Genomic DNA, 17,038 nt, shown 5'->3' with positions numbered 1-17,038 from the left:
GGGATCTGGTACGCGCCTGCACGTGTCAGGAGTTTGCGGGAAAAGTGGCTCGACACCTGAGCTGAAGCTGTCCTGACACTCTGTTATTGTTTCTGTCTGTCAGGGTCCATCTCGTCCTGCGACGCCTTCCTCAACGTCTTTCAGACCAAAGGGCTGAGAACTGAAGTCATCTGTCCCTGCGCCAGCTCCCCCGAGGCCCTGACGGTGGCCATCAGGAGGTACGTAAACACAACCTCCACGTCACAGATTATGCAGAGATGTGCAGCAGTCTCATATGCATGCACCTGGGGAAACACACCTGCAAAGACTCTATGTACAGCTGAAAAACTTTACATAAAGCAGTCCAGTTTATTCTCTTTGAACAGATTTTATCACAGGAAGTAACAGAAGGAGCCTACCTGCATCCAGCTTAACATCCGAGGAAGTCTTAAAATATCTGAAATATACATTTACTAATGAAAGTCAGCTTCATTTTGGATGGATATGTCAAGCTTTTGGCTAATAGCTCTCCAGGAATCACTGCGTGTTTTGCCTGTCGAGCTGTGTTATCTCTGACAAGTTTCATAGATTCACCTGAAGAAATGGGAATAAATGATGTGTTTAGGCTGCTAGTAGCAAAGTGCCTAAAGATTCAATTTAAAATTGCTAAGTTGTCTTTGATGTGGAGACACAACACTGGTTCATCATTTGAGGTGTCTGTTTCATGCTAGAACAATCCAAAGGTCAGTGTTTAGTGACTCGTGGAAAGAGAACGATCGGGCAGGAGGACTGCGACGAGGATGAGTGAAACAGCAGCCGCTGTCTAAAGAAACACGTGGAAGCTGAATTGAAATACACAAGGGGTTTGCACAGTAGTGTGGCGGTCTGTCAGTTTGGACAGATGCGAGCTGTGTCAGAGGATCACCGCTGTTTGTGTGTGTCGGCTTGTGTGTTCAGGCCGGTGGAGGACAGCAGCCAGCCTCCAGGTCGGGGCGTCCTGTCCATGCAGGGCCTGAGTTACGGCGTCGTCAGGGTCGACACGGAGGAGCGGCTGTCGGTGCTCACTGTTCAGGATGTGGGGACCGTCACACCCGGAGGTACATCGTTCTCTGTGTGTGTGTGTTGTAAGAGGAAGTGTGGTTGAGCTGGTGTAACTGAGATTTATATAACTTTAGTGTCACAAATGTTGAATTTTAATCGTGGAAGCAGGAAGTCGGAGGTGGGATACGTTTAAACAGCAGTATAATGTATCTTGGAGAAGACAAGGGTTTTAAACAGTTTCCTAAAATGATTGTGAGCTTCACACATGCCTGACTTGGGTTTAGGGAATTTGTGTTTCTACAAAATAAAAGCTGATTGTAATCGAAATGTGCAATTCAAGCAAAAATGTGACTGAATGTTGACGTAAGGAGCAAACGTTTCAAACTTTTTTCTCCTTTCTAGTTTTCCATCTATTGTAATTGAAGTTCATTAAATCGTAAAATTAGTTTAAGACCCAGCTTCTCTTTTTCATCAGTGTCCGGTCTTTAACCCCTTTCTCTCTCCCTCCTCATGAACGAGCGAGTTAAGCGTTGTTCTGCTGTAAATTATGGAAACTCAGGAGAGTTTTCAGTACAGCTGCAGAGCCTGCAATCTGTTCTAATGAGCCGAGTTTTCCCCTCCAGGGTGAAGCCCACACATAGTTTAACAAGGTAACACAGAACATTGAAAAGCATTTAGGACCAAACATCATCCGTTCAGGTCTTAATGAAGAATCCACAGACACCAGTGGCATATTTTGTTTGTCCCATTTTACAGCAGATGGATTAGAGTAAAAATCTTCTCACTGATTAGTTTTAGTGCAGATTAGTCTGCAATTAGAGTCGTGAATAAAAATGCAATCCAGGGTTAAATGTGCTCATTGAGCTGCAAACTAAAAGATTTTAATGTTGATAATAAGCAGTTGCACTCAATAATAAAACGGTTTCATCTCAGGGGTTAAAAGTAAATGAGTTAGAGTCGTCATTTTGGATCACCTCTTACTGTGCTGCTTCACTCAGTTGGGAATCTTCCCAAGATAAAACTGATGCTCCATAATAAAAGTTGGTCCTTTCCAGTCGGTCTGAGTGAGCAAACAGGCAGCAACAGCCTCTGTGAAGTCGCTCTGCCCAGCGTTCACCACAGAGATTATACGTGCAGTATAGGGCTGCCACGATTACGTCGACTATCAAAATCGTCGACAACTGATTTAATAGTCGACGCGTCATTTGAAGCTTTGTAAGATCACAAATAAGTAGTAGGATTTAAGAGTGTAATAACGGACTGAAACAGAAGATGGCAGCACTGCATGTACAAGGATGCCAGCTGCCGTTAAACCCCGAAGAAGAAGAAGTAGCTCTGTCCCAGAATTCATAGCACGGCCCAGCTCAGTTTACAACAATGGCGGCAGCTAGTTAGTTTTAATATTACTCTTATTATTCTTTCTGGGTCACAAAATAAACGTTTAACATATTTTCAGGCGGGAATGTAGCTGTGTAAACTTCAAATATCTGCTCAGTTTATCAAGACACCACATATTTTCAAAAGCGCTCCGATGTTTTTGGAGACGTCTGTTACCCACTAGCTCGATAGCTAGCCGGGGGCTAGGCTAACTAGAGTCCGTGAGAACACCGGACTCCCGGCAAATCGTTTTCAAACCCACCCTTGTCTTTCGCTACTCAGGGTAAATATATACAAGTCACTTAGATAACTTAAAATGTTATTGTTTGGCTTTTTTAGTATTTTATTTGTTCCTGAGTAAATCGGTTTGGCTGAGATTAAAGTTATAGTTTTTACACAGCTGAATAAACGTCAAGCAGACAGCTGATTATCAGAAGTGTGAGATGCTCGAGAATATACTCCGGTGTCCTGTTATATTTTAGATAGCAAGGAGTTTATTAAACTTCACTGAAACAATCTGCAAATTTCATTAAAATTTAATAAACTATCATCTTGTCTTTATTTTTAGTTAGCACATACCTTAAACACTTAAAGCTGTAAGCTAATGATAGTTATATAAGAGCAGATGCTGCTGGTGCAATAAGCTGTACGTTTTATGTCCAATGGATGATGATCTGATTAGTCAACAGATCGCAAAAATAATCGGTGACTAGTCGACTATCAAAATAATCGTTTGTGGCAGCCCTAGTGCAGTATCACAAAGGAAACTAAAGTAAGGAGCAAAATCTGTTTTCCTTCAGCTTCTGTGGAATCTTGCATTCATTTCTCTTTGTAATGACTGAAATAAGAAGATGCTGAAGCAAAAAAAAATGTTTGCTGAGTCACTTGAAACTGATCTAGATGCAGCATTTTATAGTTGTGCTGTGTAACGTGATCGCTGTCCTCACAGCCAATCCTAGAATCAGAAAGCTCGTGAGACTTTGTCACAGGTACTGCTGTAGCTCCCTGGACGGAGCAGGTGACCTGTCTGCTGTAGGGCTAATGTAGAGGCTTGGGTTTGAACCCAGCTCAAGGCCATTTACTCTGTGCATTACTGCTGGTGTTTCTCCAGCTTTCCTGCTCTCTCTCCACTAACATATTACAATTAAAGCTAAGAAACCCAAAATATTTCTTTAAAAAAGGACTACATTGTCACCAGTTCAGCTTTACATGGGTAACCTGGTTTTGCTGTGACACAGACAGGAGGGGCCGTCATCTCGGGTTGGAACAACCTACTTTAAGCTCAGAGTTTAGCTTTGACAAATGAGAGTCTCATAAACAGGTGCACTTGGAGTGAATAATGTTCCTCCTCGTGCCATAAATAACTTTTTAAAACAAGCAGAAACATTTCAGGAGTGTTAACCGTGTGTGTGTCTCGTCCTCTCAGGCCTGGTGTGTGTAGTGAAGCCGGAAGGCGTGCCCCAGCTTTGTCAGACCGATGAGATCGGCGAGCTCTGCGTTTGCTCCATCGCCACCGGGACATCGTACTACGGCCTTACGGGCATGACCAAGAACACCTTTGAGGTGAGACGAAGTGAAGACATGAACCCGAACACTAAAAGTCAAAATAAAAAAATACTGTGATGCTGTAATGTCCTCTGCAGGTTTACCCGGTGAGCTCCAGCGGAGGGTTGATCAGTGAGTACGCCTTCGTGCGGACTGGCCTGCTGGGCTTCATTGGCCCCGGCGGCCTCGTCTTCATCACAGGCAAGATGGACGGGCTCATCATGGTGAGCGGGCGGAGGCACAATGCCGATGACATCGTTGCCACTGCACTCGCAGTGGAGCCAATGAAATTCGTCTACAGGGGCAGGTGAGTGTGAAGTGGGTGGGGTTTGAGGGTCACAATAGACTGTATGTAAAAGATGAACGTAGGTCCATCCCTCGCTTGCTGTTTCAAAACAACAAGATGGCCACAGTGCACACGCTCAGCTTCACAATTCAAACAGAAGGTGTCATGGTGGCCATCTTTTACCTACAGTCTGTGGTCGTCGCCATGAGGTCATCATAACTGTTCATTAACTAATTTGGTTTTGGAAAAGAAACAAACCTGAAAACAATTTAGTTCCAGGTTTTAAAATGTTAAAACACAAAGACTAAAGTTTGCTGGACTTGAAAATGTAATATTGCAGTCACACATTTCTCAAATGTCACATGACTCGACCGCCAGCGAATCGGTTTTTATTTTATTATATTTTTTATCATCGTTCCTATCGACAGAAGCTGAAAACCAGCGAGCTGTCCGACATCGGTACGCTGGCTGATAAATGCTGATACGCTGATAAATGAGCAATGCCATCGCTCATAATAAATCTAATAAAGTAGAGCAATAGTGGATGAATCCAGAAACAGTAATAGAGTGAAGTTTAATTGTGTCCACGGCCACCGAGCAGGAAATTCATCTTTTACCTGACAGCCTCTGATGACGTTTCCCGGAGCTATTTAAAGTTTCTACTCAGGGAGGAAGCAGCTGCAGAAACAGTCTCAGGAAACATGAAGAAGAAAGTCCATCAGGTTTCATTATATTTATACCAGCATCCATGTTTGCCTTTAGTTTCTGCTTTTGGGCTTCATTACAGGAAAAACGAAGTCGACGGAGAAACAAAGAAGAAAATATGTAAAGAGAGGAAATATGCAGTGAAACAAGGAAAGGAAGCAAAGGATTAAATAAGGATGCAGGAATTAAGGTGACAAGGGTAGAAAAGGTGATATGCAAAAAAGAAGGAGGAAATCAAGAAAAGGACATGCAGTGAAACAGGGAGGTAAGAAGGAGTCATGGAAAAAATATTTAGACATTTAGAAATAAAGGAAACAAAAATGTTTAAAAGTATATAAATAAGGATGAAATGAAGGAAATGAGGAAAAGGAAAAATAAGGAAAAAGCAAAGGCATGAAACGAAGAAACAAACCAAGGGAATGGAAACAAGCACAAGGAACAGAATAAGCAAATAAGGGTGATAAGGAAGCAAGCTAGTTATAAGGGCAGAAAGAAGGACACATGAAAAGCCAAGGAGAAATGAAATCGACAAAGGAAGAGGTTATGAAACAAGGAAAGCAAATGAAGAAAGATCCATGGAAAAAAATGGAAAAGGAAAGAACGAAGACTTGGGAACCCACCTGCATCAAACAGTCCATCTGCAGTGACCTCTCAGAGTTTCTCAGTGACCACTGCTGCGCTCCTCTTATGTGACATCACACACTCGCAGCGTGAAAAAACTAAAGGAAACACATTTTTCAAGTTTGGACACCAGTCTAGATAATCCATCATAAGCTGTACTTTTTTTATCCTTTGTGAAATAACTGTCACAAACAACATGAACTAACCAGTCAACCAATAAATAACAGAATGGAAAAAATAGATGATAAAACACGTCAGAATAGCTTAATAAAATAAAACTGCTCTACTAGAAAGAGCTCAATAAATAGAACAAAATAAAAGACAAAGAAAGCAGCTTGATGGGTAAAAAAAGCTGAATAGAATTGTGCTTTATAAAATAAAATCAGTTGAAATGATCAACACAGTGGAATAAAACATTCGCCATGTAATAGAAAACAAACAGGTTGGTGTTGCTGTCCCCGTCTGTGCAGGATAGCTGTGTTCTCTGTGACGGTGCTGAGAGATGAGAGGATCGTGGTGGTGGCCGAGCAGAGACCCGACTCCACGGAGGAGGACAGCTTCCAGTGGATGAGCCGCGTACTGCAGGTGCTTTCCCTGCACGTTCAAATGTGATGCAAATGCAGCTTTATTGCATTTAGATCAAGTCTTATTTGAAATGTCGTTTTCTTGCGGTTATGTTGGACACTGTGTTGGACACTTGGATCGTGTACTGTGTTTGGTGCGTCTGACTCCACTTAGATATGTGTGTATAGTGTTAGACTACTCTCAGCAAAGCGAGTTACCCCACGGGGACGTTAAATCCCATCTACAGTCTGACCAAACTCCCTCATGACTCTCAGGCCATAGACAGCATCCACGGGGTGGGCGTCTTCTGTCTGGCTCTGGTGCCGGCCAACACCCTTCCCAAGACTCCTCTGGGGGGCATCCACCTGTCGGAGATCAAGCAGCTGTACCTGGAGGGGGGGCTGCACCCCTGCAATGTCCTGATGTGCCCCCACACCTGTGTCACCAACCTGCCCAAACCGCGGCAGAAACAGCCAGGTGGGTGAGCGTCCGCTCAGGGTTTTTAGGTGGTAACCTTGTGGGTAGTTGTAGTTGTTGATGTGCTGATTGTGTCTGTGTGTGGCAGAGATCGGTCCCGCCTCTGTGATGGTGGGAAATCTGGTGTCAGGGAAGAGAATCGCTCAGGCCAGCGGCAGAGACCTGGGACAGACTGATGATAACGACCAGGTGAGGCAAACAGCAAACAGCTGTGTAACAAAGTCTCAGCTCAAGAAATAACATCACAACTCCATTTAAATCAAGCTCCGCCCAAAAAAAGGTAACTTTTTGTTGAAAAGCCGAGAGATCAGAAGATCATTGAGTAAGCGACAAGTTGACTGACAGGAAGAGTAATCTGCTACACTTCTGATAAACTATTAATAATTTAGTCAAGCAAAACCATCAAAATCTCTTTGACTCCATCGTCTAGAACATTTTTCTGCTCTTCTATGTTTGACATCTCATCAAACAGAATATTCTGTATGAAAAGTTGTGTCAAGACTTCACCTTCACTTATGACTCAGTAAACTCTGATGGAAGTTGTTCAGTCCTTCATAAATATTTGCCAAACTAATCGTCTGCATAGTCGAATAACCACAAACACACAGACACTCGGACTCATGCACGCTTTGTCAGGTACACACAGCTTCTGGGCTGGAGCCTCTTTTATCTTACATTAAACAAGGTGCTGCAATCCTGCTGCATCAGCAAAGATCAGAAGATGGGTACACTGCCCATGTCATAATAGCAGGGGCATGGTCAGCAACAATACTCTGGTAGGCTGTGATGTTTAATTGATACTCAGTTGATACTAAGAGTCCCAAAGTGTGCAAAGAAAATCTCCCCCACAACATTACACCAAACCAAACAAGCCAGGATGGCTGCCTTTGTGTTTTTGTACCAGATTCATCAGACCGGGCAACGTTTGTCCAGTCTTCTGTTGCCACTTTTGGTGACTGAGTATGAGCTGCAGGGGCACCCAGTGTGGTCTTTTGTTGCTGCAGCTCATTTTCAGAGATGCTTTTCTGCAGATTTTGGCTGTGACGATGGGTTATCTGAGTTAGTGTTGCCTTCCTGTCAGCTGCAAGGCAACATGGCATTTTCACAAAGAAACCTGCCACTCACTGGATATTCTCTCTCTTTCGGCTCATTCTCTGTAAACCCAAGAGAGGGATGTGGAAAAATCCCAGCAGATCAGCTGCTTCTAAAATACTCAGATAAGACACTTAAAAACCTTTCTTCCCCCGTGATGCTCAGTTTGAACGTCAGCAGGTCGGCGTTTTTGCGACTCCTCTATACTCTGTATCCTCCCTCTCATGGGTGAAGACGGTGGTATGAGGTTTTGGAAGCTGATAAAAATACATTTTAAAAAAATCTATTATACAGTATTTTTAGGTAATTAAAATGTTGCTTAAAGTTTTAATCTTGCTGAAAAGAGAAGTTGCTCCTCTTTACTTTAATAGAAATATTTTGATGTCTTGTTTTTAGGAAATCTGCTGAAATGTTAATGAGCAGCTACAGAACTGGGAGAAGTTGCAAATTTGACATTTTATGAAAACAACACATCTAGAAAAAACTGTTTTTATGAAAAGGACAAATTGATTTATGAACAAAAACTGACAATTAACTTTCTGAATAGGCCGCCTACTTTTTCAACTGCCTGATGGAGTCAGATTTTCAGCATCATTCAAGTCAGTCAGTCTGCATCAGATTATATTTAACTGCCTGTAAATATAATTTTCAGATGCAGTTTTTTGTTTTTTTCACCTGCTTTGAAATTTCACCGCCTGTGATATTGATTAAACTGCTTTAATGTGCCGGACAGAAGGCAGAGACTCAGCAGTAAAAAGCAGTAAGTGGTGAGTAAGCACACGTTGACATGGAGTTCCCTCGATGCTAAAAACTTTTTGTACATGCGCTGCACTCCCTCTATGCTATCAGCTCTGTTTCAGTTTAATGTCTCTTGTCTGCTTTGCAGTTTTATCTCAAAATGCTGATGTTGCAATAATTGAAATGATGGGAGAAATGTATCATTTTATTCTCCTTGTAAACGTGTTTGATGCACCTCTGCTGTTCTTTGAATTACATCAGCAACTTGAACTTTTTACAGAAATCAGAGCACACACACACACACACACACACACACACACACACACGCACACACACACACACACACAGATTAAACTGTCAACGTGTGTGTAAAAGAAGTGTTTATTTCTGTTTTGCAGTTTCTGTTCCTGTCCGAGGTTTTGCAGTGGCGAGCTCAGACCACACCGGACCACATCCTCTACACCCTGCTCAGCTCTCGGGTACCAGCACACTCGCGCACAACTGACCGCCTTAAAAAATTTTACATTTTGAACTGTATAACCTGCAGCTGGTGAACTGTAGGTGAAAAATCTGTAGATCAGTCATCGCTTCTCTGTGATGTTAAGATGCTGAATGCAAGGAGAATAAAAGTGGATTATAATTGATATGGAATCAGTGGCTTAAAATCAGGAATTTCAGGCTTCATTATCATGGTTAATTTAAGTAAATAAATAAAAACAGGTGTGACCATATTTGACGTTTATGAGCTAATTCAAGCAAGTAGAAAACTGAATAATAATTATCCATAACTGTGGATGAACTGGCCGTTAGATGAACTGCAGTTTTTGTCCTTTGAGTGTGGCAGGTTGCTTCTTGATGGCTCACACCGTTCCCCTCTCACCTCCTGCAGGGGGCAGTGTCCAGCTCTCTCACCTGTCTGCAGCTGCATAAGAGGGCGGAGCGAGTGGCAGCTCTGCTGATGGAGAGAGGCGGTCTGCAGGAAGGAGATCATGTCGCTCTGGTGTACCCGCCAGGTGAGACACGATGCAGATGTTCAATGTACTTTTCAGGTGACAGCACCTGGACACTGCAAGCATCGTTCACACCTGTGTGTCTCCTTCTTCTGCAGGTATAGACCTGATCGCAGCCTTTTACGGCTGCCTGTACGCCGGCTGCGTTCCCATCACAGTGCGACCGCCTCACCCTCAGAACATCTCCACCACCCTGCCCACTGTTAAGATGATTGTCGAGGTCAGACTCTTAATTTGTCTGTTAAACCGATGCGGTTTCTCTTTCAGTCAGACCTCCAGGGTTCAAGCTCTCGCTCCCAGCTAATTCCAGACTCGTATGGCTCTGGCTGACTTCTGATCTCCTCTGGGGAAAAAAGGGAGCTTAATTTCTTCTTCTGTCTTTCTCTTTCTAATTGTGCAGGTGAGTCACTCGGCGTGTGTGATGACCACCGCCGTCATCTGTAAGCTGCTGCGCTCCAAAGAGGCCATGGCCACGGTGGACATCAGGAACTGGCCCCCAGTCCTGGACACCGGTACAGCGTTTCATTCATATCTGCAAAGGGAAATCACGCTACTTTAATTTAACATAAATGCAGGTCGTGCACAGCCGCCTCACAATGTAGTCTGAGTAGTTCTGGTTGCAGATATAAACCTAAAGAATGCACATTAAATAAAATCCTCTGCTGTGATGAAACCTGCCTTTACTGCTCCATCACTCTGTGATTTATCAGAAAATAAAAACTCGCTGTAGCTGCAAGTCTGTTATCAGTTTATTGAATTGATGCGTGTGGAAGTGTCTTTTCCACACCCCTCAGTCCGTATCGCCGCTAGTGTTTTGTCTGCTGTCAGCACGGGTCTGAATCGAATTAATTGAATTACAATTTTGGCTTCCAATTATTATTAAAACAAAAATAATTCTGTTTCTTTATGTGTGTGTTATAAATCACAGACACTCTTTCCCTTTTTGCCCTTCAAGAAAAATCTCCAAATCGCTCTACTGAGTTCAGCTGAGCCAAGACGACTAAAAGCAAAGAATAAGATCTAGATCACCCTTTAAATAGAACAACTGGAACACTTGATGTTTTCTTCAGTGAACCCACTAAAGAAATTGGTTATCTGCACTTGCTGTGGTTTTGGGATCACTTAGGGTTCACTTTCATGTGACAGTTGGCTGCCTGTTTCAGCTCCCTGTCCTTCGTCCTGTGGCTGCCGTCCAAATCTCCGGCTGCTTAAACTCACCCCAGAGAACCAAACCTTTCACAGCCTGCAGTCTGGAGGTGCAACTGCCTATTAATGAGTGCACAGACCGGACAGGCTACATCTAGGCAGGTCACAATTTCAAGACAGTTGTAGACCAGATTAAATGTGAGAGCCTTGAGTTTAGTGTAGCTGTAGAGATTTTCTTACCAGCAACAAATCTCCAGCTAGTCAGAAACTGGTCAGATGAGAACATGTGAACTGTGCATGGATGATCATTTAAATATGAAGTTTGTAGGTTTGTGAAAAATATCAGAGGGACCAACATATTCCCTGTGACTGCAAAACAGAGATACATATTCAGATGAATATTCAGATACATGCTCTTCTCACACACATACACCCTAATGCTTTTTTTACTCTCATCTCCGTGTGGCTGTTGTGCTTTTGCAGCAGAGTACGAATACAGATTAAGAACACTTGTATATATGGATCAGGTGAAAATAAACACCGGTGGGTGAGTGCCACTGATTGTAAAGGAATATCTCACCCAGCGTAACGCTGATACTCAGTGATGTAGGAAAGGGATCTATCAGGCTGCAGTTGTACACACAGAGCTTGTTAGCACTGTTTGTTGTTGGTTCTGTCTTCCCTTGGGATTTGTTAACAGTGAGACAAACACAGAGTATCACTATGCTTGTGCTTTAAAGCTCTTTTTATATGGAAAGTGAGACATCAGTCATGTTGCTGTGATTCTGCTGCAGCAGAGTATTTGAGGCCCTTTTCTCTCTGGGTTCAGCTGGAGGTCAGTGTTTGAAATGAGACTGTACTCTTGAGTGCAATGAGATAAATATATATGTGTGTGTGTTTGTGTGTGTGTGCTGCAGATGACCTGCCAAAGAAGAAGCCTCCAGCTCTCTATAAGCCCACCAACCCGGACGGCCTGGCCTATCTGGACTTCAGCGTGTCGACGACCGGCATGCTGGCCGGAGTTCAGGTCAGCTCAGCCCTAATCCTCACCAAACCACTGCCGCCTGGTCCCACTCCCCTCCTCTTCCTCCTCCTCCTCTAGTCATTTTCTTATTCCAGAGGGAAATTCAGCCATCAGAGCGGCAGCAAAATGAGTAAACAGAAAGCAGAATGAAAGCACATTTGGCTCACAGTTGAAGGGCTTAGTCCAAACACACAAACTGCTTCTTCCAACTAAGATGTCGCTCGCTTTTCAAAGATTCGTTTACTGGGGGAAAAATGTGAAATGTTTTAATGTAAATTTAAATGTAAATTCATTGTGAACCTTCCTATCTTGCTCCTTGTTTGTCTTTTTGTGTGTTTCGTGTGTCTCTCTCCCTCCCCTCTCGTCTCCTCTCTGCTCCAGATGTCCCATAATGCAGTTGCAGCCTTCTGTCGGTCAGTGAAGCTGCAGTGTGAGCTGTACCCGTCCAGAGAAGTTGCCATCTGTCTGGATCCCTACTGCGGCCTCGGCTTCGTCCTCTGGTGTCTCTGCAGGTTGGTGCAGCTCCTAAATGCATCTCCACCCACTTACAAACCATTAAATATGCATTTTACTCTCTTTGAGGATCCTCCAGTCATTTCATTTTGCACTTCTTTATGTTAAAGAATGGATGGTCTAAATCAAAGCAGCACAGATATGAGCTTGTACTGTATGTAGCTGCAGTCACTTAGTATCCCACTTAAGACAATGTGTATTATTCAATCAGATTCAACATAGCTCATCAAGCAGCTCAGAGCAGATAAGGAGGACAGGAAATGGCAGGAATGGCACAGAAAGCACTCTGAAACACTCCCGCCGTGATTTGAAGGATGCAAATCAAAGGCACACCCACCTTACTCCCAAAGTAGCTCCCAGGTTTCCAGAAAAGTAAATAAAAGCAGATGTTTTGTGAATCATTAAAGCCCTACATCTGTTTTAAGGATTAATACTCTTATTTACCCTCTCAGGCTCAAATTGAGTTTTTGTTGCTAATGCACAACCAAGTCCTGCAGTGGTACTTCTGAGTAAAAAAACTCATAAAATATGCACGTGGGGTAATCGGGTTGTTAGTTTTTAACTGTTGCAAATCGGCAACGCCTGCCTCGAGAGGGTTAATATATATTTATATATTCATTTTAAAATGCTTTACATCTGTTTCATGACTTCATCTTTCTTTGTTTTTTTCATTTAATAACGTGTGAAAACCCGAGCTGCATGCACCATGAGTACTGCAGCACGCTGCTAAAAACAAGCTTGCATGTTGTTATTTTGAACACCCTCCTGTTAAATGGGGGGAAATGAAAACCTTAAGTTGAACAATGCTTAAAAACTGCTTCACTATATGGATTTATCCCTGTGACATGACACAGGCTGAGAACTACAGATTGGAGCTGCCCCCTTCATCTTTTTCTCTTGCATTATATTGCATGAACCTGTGGATGCAGTGACTCATTGTGTTTGCTGATAACACTTAGTGGCAATTTAAGAAATTCATAAATAAATATAACTTTTTTATGTTGAACATTTAAAATATTCTAAAGTATTTGAGCATTTCCTGCCCAGATACCCTGACTAAACTAACCTGAATCCACTTCCTGGAAGAGTTGGGTAGAGTTGTAAATAATAAATTAAGTGTTTATTGATGTATTTTCAGTAAAAGGGGGAAAATTAGTTTTTTAACATGGAAGGTTTGGTTATACTCATCCCTACCTCACCCTCTTAAAATACAAGAACAGTGATTTGTACTTAATGATAATAATAATAATAAGTAATATTAATGTTTAAAGGTCTCCGCCTGAAACTCGACAGTCTTTAAATCGTTAAATCTTGGCTCCAGCCTGCCGGTCTGCTTACTTTCAAATCTTCTTCTCATAAATACTCAACTCGTCTGGAGCCAATATCTGCTGCTAAATGTCTTCGGAATAAAACAAATCATCCTCGGCTTGAGGATTTCACGTCGTCCTCGCTGACAGTAGCTCACATTTACATCAGATTGTTACACAACCCTGTGGTGCTGGTTGGCCAGTTTCTCAGGACAATAAATCATAGTCTTAGTAAGTGTGACCGGTTATAGAGTGAATGTTAGTTTTACTGTCCAAACCAGTGCAGTACAAAACCAGATCATCAACACTCGTCAGTCTCCTGATGTTGTTAGTGCTTGTAAACATGTTGTCCATTTTTAAATTTGTGTTATTGTTCTGAGTCGGCACGTGCAGATCCCCGACACACACACTGAAAAGCCTTTGTGTTGTCTGCAGCGTGTATTCTGGCCACCAGTCCATCCTGATCCCGCCGGTGGAGCTGGAGTCCAACCCAGCACTGTGGCTGCTGGCCGTCAGCCAGCTGAGGGTGCGAGACACCTTCTGCTCCTACAGCGTCATGGAGCTCTGCACCAAAGGACTCGGCCTGCAGACCGAGGCGCTCAAGGTCAGCACAACAGTGAGACGAGCAACGTGTCGGTTTCAAGTTCTGCCTGTTTACATATTTAAGAGCATTTTCAAACATGGGAGGTTTTTCAGAAGGCTGCAGATGCAGAAGAGCGAGCTGCAAGCAGTCCTTCAACAGTAGAGACAAGCTGGTGGGCCATGAAAAACAACTTAAATCCCTGATATAAAATATCAATATAAAAAAATGAACTTGATGTATAAACATAATGTGTCCAGCCTCCAGTTTGCTCCTGTGATTAACTGTAGGACAGTCTGATGGCTGTGCAGCCTGGTCGAGGCCATCGATTGAAAAAAACATTCTATCGACATGTTTTACGTCATCTAGATGTGAAATGTTTTTATTACTTTGTGTATAAAAGAGAAGTTCTGTCATGGGCCTGGTTTTTGTTTTGTTGGAGCTGCTGGATGGATTAGAGTTCAGGCTTCAAGTGTTTGAAGAGTTCATTTCTGTGTGACGAGCTTCTTGTCTTAGTTTCCATCAGTTCAAGTTCCTTCAGTGTTTCCCTGCTTGTTCTTCCCTCTCTCTGTCCTCATGTCTGCTGTGTGTCTTCCTGTTTCCATGTTTACTATGTTTTCCTTTGGATTGTTTCCTCTACTCGTACTTGATAGGTGGGAGTGTTCATGTTTGTATCACTTTCCTTTGGTTACTTCCTTTACTTTTTACTTTTGTTTTCTTTCACGTCCTGTGTTAGTTTTGCTTCCTGTCTCCCTCTGAATGTCCTGATTGTCCTGTTACCCTCGTGTTGGTCCTTCCCTAATCAGCCCTCCCTGTCTATAAATAGTCATGTCTCCCCCTTGAGCCTCGATTATACTCTGCTGCAGACACAGACAGCTGGAGACACGACAGTCGCGCAGTCATTCCTGTTGTACTTCTTTAATATTCACCTGCTGGACACATGCAGGTGGTGCATTGTAGTGTAGTCTCTGTAACAGCATCTGCTATGCTCCATACATTTATTTATTTATTTGTTTCTTTACTTTCTGACCTCTATTATTCTGGATTCTCTGTTAAGAGCCATATTAAAGGCACACTTGTTGATGTTAGCAGTATTTGGATCCTCACCCTTACAATCCACACATCCTGACACAAGAACAATGGACAGCACTCGTATACATCACACAGACTCACTGTAAATGTTTCATGCAGCCTGCCGGCCTTGTCCACAGTGCTGCAGGCTCTGTGAAGTTCTTGTTGAGTAGAGTGACTCTACTCCGAGCCTGCAGGTGGATCTGCTTGGAGGAGTCAAAAATAAAAAATGAAGACTAAGAAAACACAGCTTGCTTGATTTTAACAGGAACCATGAAAATAGAAATATGACCGTCGGTATTTACTGAGCCTCCCTAAAAAATCTTATTTGTTTTCAGTACTCGTGGCTTATAGCAAGACAGGTTCAAACCTCTAAGCTGGCCTGTGTGGAGCTGAATGTGCTCGTGGGTTCCCTCTGGCTACTCCGGCTTCCTCCCACAGTTCAAAGACATGCATGTTAGGTTAGTTGAGTCTATACTGGCCAGAGGTGCGAACGCAGAGTAGTTAAAGCACCTTAGAGAAGATAATAAAGTGCTGTGTGAAAAGGTGAGTGTGGGTTGGAGAGTAAATTGCTTTGAGTGTTCAGAGAACTCAAAATGCACCAAATAAATAAAACTAGTTGATTCAAATATGAAGACAAGTTGGTCTCTCCCCTCGATCCCCTACAGTTCAAAGCCTGCTCTGTAAAATACGGCCTTCTAATAGATATATATGTTTTTCTGCTGGTGCATACAGATGTCAGGACCGTGTTTTTCCCAAAGTTAGATTCAGTCAGCGGGAACATGTACAAATATGTTATCTTGCAAAAGAAGGCACACCAACCAAGTTCCTCTAGTTGTTGCTCTGTTTATCAGACCTCTGTGAGTTTGTTGTGTCAGCATGTAAACAAGCTCCCCACCTGCTGCGAGGACTGGTTAAAGTGGATCTTGACGTTTCAGCAAATCTCCAGAGCAGAACTGTCGCCTTGTGCTCTCAAAGATAGTTGAGTTGTCTGAATGTGGTCACAGTGGCTAAACCTTCAAAATAAGACGATGGAACAGTAAAATGACACAGCAGATAAACCCACAGCCTCCATGTGAGTGAGCAGACAGCAGCTCTCTACCAAGTCTGACGCTGCTTAACTCACTTCCCTCACGCTCTCCTCTGCTCAGCGGTAATAAACTCTGTCTCCATCTGCTCAGCCCGAGGACACATCTGAAAGCTGGAGTTACAGACACCGACGCCTCTGATTGGTCACGGATAGAAGCCACAGAGTTAATTTTAGTGACTATCTGTCTTTAAGTTTCCATGGAGACTGAGCGTTAAACGCTGAGAGAAAAGCAGAAACAAAGATTTTTTCTTGTCTCCTTTGCAGCTACAGATGAAGCAAACTTTATACTTTTGTACTTTTTTATTTTTAGTCAGTTTTTTTTTTTTTTTTATGTAACACCTACACAAGAAGGGATTTGAGCGTCTTATTATTCTGGTGAACTAAATAGGTTAAAGAGGCAGAAAGTCAGAAGAAAAACTTTATATTTGAAAGGTTTTTTTCTCATCCCAGCAGTCCACAGCTGTACTCTCTGCGATTAGATATCATTTTCCTTTCGTCTCTTTCGCAGGCTCGGGGTCTGGATCTGTCCCGGGTTCGAGCCTGCGTGGTGGTGGCAGAGGAGAGGCCCAGGATGGCGCTCACACTCTCTTTCTCTAAGCTCTTCAAAGACCTCGGCCTTCACCCGCGCTCTGTCAGCACAGCCTTCGGCTGCAGAGTCAACCTGGCCATTTGCCTGCAGGTAAAAAGCAAACCAGCTGCTCCTGCAGACTATTCTGTGCGTGCAGTTATCACAAGAACTTGGTAGAGTTCAGACGGAGCTTTGCACTCAACGGTTTTATCCTTCTAAGTATTCTGCAGCTTAAATTCTTTGAATTTTTATCAGTGGGTTAGGGATGTTCCTGCTCACTGATTTCTAGTCCCTAAGTAGGAAA

At 43.0% G+C, this 17,038-nt stretch overlaps 1 protein-coding gene across 3 annotated transcripts in view; it reads left to right on the top strand.

Moving 5' to 3' along the window:
* The window catches only part of LOC146511774 (disco-interacting protein 2 homolog C-like), a 78,024-nt gene that overhangs the window by 48,814 nt on the left and 12,172 nt on the right, over positions 1-17,038 (top strand). For all 3 annotated transcript variants that reach the window (XM_085172333.1, XM_085172332.1, XM_085172334.1), the window contains 15 exons: positions 104-218; positions 937-1,076; positions 3,824-3,960; positions 4,041-4,249; positions 6,025-6,139; positions 6,394-6,595; positions 6,684-6,784; positions 8,824-8,904; positions 9,315-9,438; positions 9,534-9,655; positions 9,836-9,947; positions 11,499-11,608; positions 11,987-12,117; positions 13,861-14,029; positions 16,675-16,845. In XM_085172333.1, coding sequence (XP_085028459.1) covers positions 104-218; positions 937-1,076; positions 3,824-3,960; positions 4,041-4,249; positions 6,025-6,139; positions 6,394-6,595; positions 6,684-6,784; positions 8,824-8,904; positions 9,315-9,438; positions 9,534-9,655; positions 9,836-9,947; positions 11,499-11,608; positions 11,987-12,117; positions 13,861-14,029; positions 16,675-16,845 — 2,039 coding nt within the window. The remainder of the gene's footprint in view (positions 1-103; positions 219-936; positions 1,077-3,823; positions 3,961-4,040; positions 4,250-6,024; positions 6,140-6,393; positions 6,596-6,683; positions 6,785-8,823; positions 8,905-9,314; positions 9,439-9,533; positions 9,656-9,835; positions 9,948-11,498; positions 11,609-11,986; positions 12,118-13,860; positions 14,030-16,674; positions 16,846-17,038) is intronic.

The sequence above is a fragment of the Neolamprologus multifasciatus genome, chromosome 9, assembly GCF_963576455.1.
Source record: "Neolamprologus multifasciatus chromosome 9, fNeoMul1.2, whole genome shotgun sequence".
Classification (NCBI taxonomy): Eukaryota; Metazoa; Chordata; class Actinopteri; order Cichliformes; family Cichlidae; genus Neolamprologus; species Neolamprologus multifasciatus.
This window is presented reverse-complemented; position numbering and strand designations above follow the sequence as displayed.